This window comes from Rutidosis leptorrhynchoides, chromosome 4 (genome assembly GCF_046630445.1).
Source record: "Rutidosis leptorrhynchoides isolate AG116_Rl617_1_P2 chromosome 4, CSIRO_AGI_Rlap_v1, whole genome shotgun sequence".
Taxonomy (NCBI): Eukaryota; Viridiplantae; Streptophyta; class Magnoliopsida; order Asterales; family Asteraceae; genus Rutidosis; species Rutidosis leptorrhynchoides.
The window spans coordinates 473,270,752-473,277,372 of NC_092336.1; the positions used below are offsets into that span (position 1 = coordinate 473,270,752).

A 6,621-nucleotide genomic window follows, 5' to 3' on the forward strand; every position below is an offset into this window, starting at 1 on the left:
AATTGTTATGCCTGTTTAAATACCACTATGATACTTATTTTTATAAATATTGTATTTAGGTACATCGAAAATCATGTTGGGGCTACTATCTCACTACTAGCTACAAAATCTTGCTGCTTTTATCACGTCTTTGTTTTATTGTTCGAGTATTTTTAGCCGCTCTTTTATTTCTCTAGATTCATAACCTTATTTTTGTTTTTGTTTTTAAATTTCATATTGAATACGAATATATGAGAGTGTAGTTTCTTTTTTATGATAATTGATGGCCACAAAATACATATTTGAAGTCACTTCATTCGGCACAAAATCGGGCAAACTTTTGTGGAGAATTTTCTGAAAAATTTTCAATAGCAGATTAGTCTCATTTTCGCAAGATAACTAGAAAACGGCGCTACGAGCAAGACTTTCTTAAGGCTTTCCTCCGCTCGAAGCAGTTTAGGAGCCGAAAATGACATTTTACTATTTTTGAAGGTGAATTTTGCATTTTTTGATCTTACGATAAGTAATACATTCACATGTGTATTGTTGTACTTGAATCACACTTATATACAATAATTGTTTATTACTTTTCTTATTCCTTTAGTGATATTATGTTTGTGGCTTTTTTTAAATTTATATAAACAAAATTATATAATATCCTTGATTTTTTCTTAAAATAATATTTTATACTTCCTCCCGATTAATTGTATAACCGTGCTTCGCTGCGGAGTAGTTTTGGTCGGTTAAAAAAAGATTAACGAGTCGGTTAACATTACGGTTGATTGAACAGTAAAAAACAGTTAACGGTCGGGCAACTAAATGTGTAGAAGTAATGGATAAAGGAAAATGAGAAAAAAAAAAGTACTAAAAATGTAGGTGAGAAAAGTTAAAAAAAAAAAAAAAAAAAAAAAAAAAAAGGAAAAGAAGTATACCAAAATACCCCCAGAGTTGAGGGTATTTGCAAGAATGCGATGGTGAATAGTATTTCACATGTGATTTGTTATGCCTGTTTAAATACCACTATGATACTTATTTTTATTAATATTGTATTTAGGTACATCGAGAATCATGTTGGGGCTACTATCTCACTACTAGCTACAAAATCTTGCTGCTTTTATCACGTCTTTGTTTTATTGTTCGAGTATTTTTAGCCGCTCTTTTATTTTCTAGATTCATAACCTTATTTTTATTTTTGTTTTTAAATTTCATATTGAATACGAATATATGAGAGTGTAGTTTCTTTTTTATGATAATTGATGGCCACAAAATACATATTTGAAGTCACTTCATTTGGCACAAAATCGGGCAAACTTTTGTGGAGAATTTTCTGAAAAATTTTCAATAGCAGATTAGTCTCATTTTCGCAAGATAACTAGAAAACGGCGCTACGAGCAAGACTTCCTTAAGGCTTTCCCCCGTTCGAAGCAATTTAGGTGCCGAAAATGACATTTTACTATTTTTGAAGGTGAATTTTGTACTTTTTGATCTTACGATAAGTAATACATTCACAGGTGAATTGTTGTATTTGAATCACACTTACATACTATCAATAATTGTTTATTACTTTTCTTATTCCTTTAGTGATATTATGTTTGTGGCTTTTTTTAAATTTATATAAACAAAATTATATAATATCCTTGATTTTTTCTTAAAATAATATTTTATACTTCCTCCCGATTAATTGTATAACCGTGCTTCGCTGCGGAGTAGTTTTGGTCGGTTAAATAAAGATTAACGGGTCGGTTAACGTTACGGTTGATTGAACAGTAAAAAACAGTTAACGGTCGGGCAACTAAATGTGTAGAAGTAATGGATAAAGGAAAATGAGAAAAAAAAAAGTACTAAAAATGTAGGTGAGAAAAGTTAAAAAAAAAAAAAAAAAAAGGAAAAGAAGTATACCAAAATACCCCCAGAGTTGAGGGTATTTGCAAGAATGCGATGGTGAATAGTATTTCACATGTAGTATATTAGATGATGATGATGATAATGATAATAATATCACAATTTACTTAAGGACACAAGATTTCTAGAAATATGTGAGTAACGTTGTTTATCACTATCTATTTTGTATTTTTATGGCCGGAGGTCCTTTTAGAATCAATTTTTTTATCCGGCAAATAATAGAGGGGGAGGACCTTCTCCACTCTTGGAATGTTTCACTCGGGTGGAGAAATGACTTCTATTTATTCTAGGTCGGAGGAAATATTGTCTACGTCTCACCTCCCTCATACCCCACATATGTGGGATTGGTTATTGTTGTTGTTTATTACTATCTAATTAATTGATATTTACATAAACATAAACAAATATGTATAGATACATGTAAATGGAAAGTGATTCTCACACATCACTTTTTGATTCATATACACATAATTACTTATTTTATTCTTAATTATACTTGCAATATAATATAAGTTCAACTCTCTAGACTAATCTAGGAGCATAACTGTAAGTTTATGAAATAAAAGTATACATGGATCAAAAAATGATGTGTGAGGATCACCTCCCTACTTTACTTAATTCAGTCATCAATATATGTAAAACGAAATCCTGTGGAAACGTGCGGATTCCACTTTACCTCGTTGGGTATTAAAGACGAAAACCTAATAAAAAAATATATCCAAGTGCCTAATTGACGCATGTACTTATGAAGTTCTTATTTCATTATTCATATAAATTTTTTCACCCATTATGTGATTTAAAAATAAAGAGAGCATCTCACATAGTATCAAAGATAAAAAAAAAATTTAATTTGAGAATGCCAACATTAAAGATATGAATTTTCATGAATGAAATTTAAGTTACATGTGCTACTTCATATGATGTTAGTATAATCTTGTATTTGTGTAGTTATACTTATCGGTATATTTTGTTGCATTTCATCTCCGATGCAGGTTCTATGAGTATTCATAATCCGGTGGCCAACTTCGGGGTTGATTTCATACTGTCGGGTTGCATCCGTGCAAGAGACTATATGAATTCATGGGGTCCCGAAGGTGGTCTTTGGTCAAGCTGAGTGTTGACCGCTTTATTCATCGAGATTGGTCACGTGAGCAGGGGCGGATCTACAATGAGAAAATTTCAATAAGCTCCTATATCTACAGGTTTGTCATGATAAAGGACGGGTAAGAGGGTCACTTAAGAACCCACGGGTTAATATTGTCGATTACTAAATAATAAATTGGCGTTGATGCATATTAGTGGTTTTTGTCTTGTAATTATTGTGTACTCATTAAGCATATAGCTTATTTGTTAAGTTTTATGTGGTGAATTAGGTGTCGGTGGTCAAGGTATATTCGAGAGGACAAGGAAAGAGTCATGGATTAGCTCGGGAGTTCAATCCATGCGGGTGGGACGAGGAATATTCGAGAGGGCAAGGAAGGGATTGAGGACTAGCCGAGGAGCTTTAAGAGTAATCAAGTTGTACCATTTTGCTTTCTCGCGCTTATATTCTGGGATTCATGATGTGTTATAACGTTTGGGTGTAAGAATATTTGTGGTTTAGCTACTTGGGTATTTTATATGATGAAAGGGTGATGGCGTCGTAAAGTAATGTTTAATTTATGAAATTGGGAAATGGTTGTGCTTGGTTTGTGTGGTCTTTAAAAATATGCAGGTCTGATTGTGTGTTACTGTGCGCCGTGCAACTCCTTGTGCGCCGCTCGTTTTAACAGGAATTGGGGACAGAATTTTGTATATCTGATGGTGTTCAAATCGTGCCTTGGGGCGCGCCGCGCAAAAGGTTTACGCGCAGCGCAACATAGTGTGTTTTGAATCCCGAGCAGTATGCAAAATTTTGGCACCTGATGAATTGTCGGGGCGCGCAGCGTATGTGTTCTACGTCCCACGCAGTATAGCTGAACAGGGACTGTTAAAAAAAATGCTTGGGTTTTCGAACATGGGTTTAAGGGTCTTACAAAAATAGATAGAATTGTTCTTCATCGTTGGAGTTAAATGCATTGGTATGCTTCTTGTGAATCTTGTTCTTGTGAAACGAGTTGGGCTTGAAGTTTTAAACCTTCAATCATCGTACGCGTCTCTGATTCCCTTCTTAACTCCTAGATAGTAAGTTTTATAGCAAATACGAAATCGACAACCGAAGCACGAGCTTCTTTCGAAGAATATCGAGAAGCCGCATCTGATGAAGTAGAATTCCTTTGATGAAGTAGAATTCCTTTGACTCTTGGCACGACCCGATGAACAGCGAATTGGGTCATCTTGGAATAGAGCAAAGTTCATTCGGGCCCGGGGTCGGGAATCGCGTTCCGATTGTCATGTGTCAAATTGATAGGTTTGGGTTGTCGTTGTTTTGAACCAATGACCCCTTCGAATGTTAAAAAATTTCAGACAAATTTTCAGAATGCACCACGCTTCTTCGTGCATGAATACCCTCCTGGTTAGTGTCTTAAAAGGTTTTTAGTGCGTACGCAAGGATATACATGTCCGAAGATCCACTTTGCCAATGTGTTGCAATTTTGATGTAGCATCCAATGAATATCTTCATTCCTTTTGAGATCTTTAACCATCTCCCGGTTAATTGATCTGCACGCCGTTGCTCGCTCACTAGTGAATTGTATTATTTTCGGATGGAACCCCATAAAGACTCATTTGTTTGATTGGTACCAGGGTCTACATTTTGAGAAACGCTAGACAAACATTCTACTAGTATCTTAGTTTCTCATCGGTCCATGCCACTTTAACCCTTTTGGGTTCAGACTTCTAGGGTTTCGGCGGCTTCATTGTCGTCAGATGGTGTTTGAATAGGTGTTTGAATAGGGGTTTGATAAATTTGTTGAAATGGAGATTGACACGGGTTGTTAATATAATCGCTCGGATTAAATGCCATTTGTGTTTTGTAAGGATTAAACGAAATTTGTTGTTGCATAGAAAACTGAGAGAAATTCGTTTGTGAAACAAATTGTTGTTGCATAGTGGATGGGCCTTTTGGTGACGGTTAAATGGGATTATCGAGTTTGACGGATTAAATGTCATTTGTTTAGCGTATGGATTAAACGAAATTTGTTGTTGCATAGAAATTTGAAAGAAATTCATTTGTGAAACAAATTGTTGTTGGTTAGCGGATGTGTCGTTCGGTGACAGTTAAATGGAATTATCTAGTATTGCTTTGAACACATCGTGTATTGCTTGGAACACATTGTGCCCGGAAGTAGTTGGAATTTGCAATCTCATGTTCTCTGGTTTTGTTTGGATGGTTTTTTTTTTTTTTTTTTTTTTTTTTTTTAACATTTTTGTAGTAGAAAATAAGTGATAAGGTTGGTAAATATATAGTGTGGATTGTACCGAGTGTTACAAAAATTCTCCGTAGTATAGTTGTATATGTAGAGAGGATAATATGAGTAAACAAAAAAACTTAATGGTTTTGTTGACTGTTTGGTATTTCGGGTTTAAAATCTATCCGTATTTACCCGGTCTCCCATTATGCCAAAAATCGACGATGAGGACACCATGAATGTTAATGTTAGGACCTTAGATTTCATAAACTCGTATGAATATGAACATAACAAATTAGTACAAACCATATGAATATGAAATTCTAATCTAGAAGAGGAATAAATATAAATATAAATATAAACTTTTAATCTAGAAGAGGAAACATCAAATTATAACAATTGCACCAAAAAAATTGTAACAAAATAGCATTTTCCCATTAAGAATTGAAGTAATATCATGATATTTGTAACTAAAATCCTATCTACATATCCTTTATACACAAAAACATATATTTCTTGTAATTTCATTTAGCTTTCATCTTCCCTTGTTGATGACGTCCTCTCATTACTACTACGAATTGCAACTCTCACCCATACTTCCCTTCGCTCACCCTCAACTTCACCATTTTTATTTTCCACGTCATCATCACATTCCATCTTATATCTACACACAGGACACGTGCCATGAATTTTCAACCACTTTTCAACACATCCACTATGAAACTTGTGCTTACATGGCATCTCCTTTGCCACGTCACCAACTCCCCATTCTTCCATACATATCACACATTCACTCCCACCTAACCCTAACCTTTCCATCTCTTCTTTGTCCGTACACTTAATCTCAATGCTTTTCAAATCGTTGATCGCCGTTTGACTCGCCGGTGGTTGACCGTCTTTCCGATCCATCAGACCGTTGATAAACGCTTCGAAACCGGTCGGAGCTCCGATCACCACCATCCCTTGCGTCGCCGGGTTTATGATGATAATCCGGTCTGGATGCTGACGGTTCTCGGACTGGTGATCCGAGTCGGGTCGGGTGGTTGCGATGGACGAAAAGAGCTGGATCCCCATGAGTCGCTCGATTAAAGGGGAAACTGAGAGTGATTCTGTTTCTGAAGACATTTTCGCTGAGTGTGGGTGATTGATTTAGGGTTTAGTGTGTGTTTATGATGAAAAAACAAAAAATAATAGTGAAGGAATTTTTGGAGATGGTATTAAAAGGAAAAGGGATGAAGGTTGTAGAAGGATCTGGAATGTTATGTTGTGTTGAATGAAAGTGTATAATATATACGTGGAATTGTGTGTGTATACAGGTGTATCGCTAACATACGCAGTGGCGTTAGGTAACGATAAATTATAAATTATTAAATTGGTTTGGATAAAATATTACTCCAATATTAAAATACAA

General features: G+C 35.1%; 1 protein-coding gene across 1 annotated transcript; it reads right to left on the bottom strand.

Moving 5' to 3' along the window:
* Positions 1–5,623: 5,623 nt before the first annotated feature.
* LOC139844621 (E3 ubiquitin-protein ligase MPSR1-like) lies at positions 5,624–6,409 on the bottom strand. Its single transcript, XM_071834849.1, has one exon. The coding sequence runs from the start codon at positions 6,333–6,335 to the stop codon at positions 5,739–5,741; it is 597 nt and encodes a 198-aa protein (XP_071690950.1). The 5' UTR covers positions 6,336–6,409; the 3' UTR covers positions 5,624–5,738.
* Between the last annotated feature and the right edge of the window lie 212 nt (positions 6,410–6,621).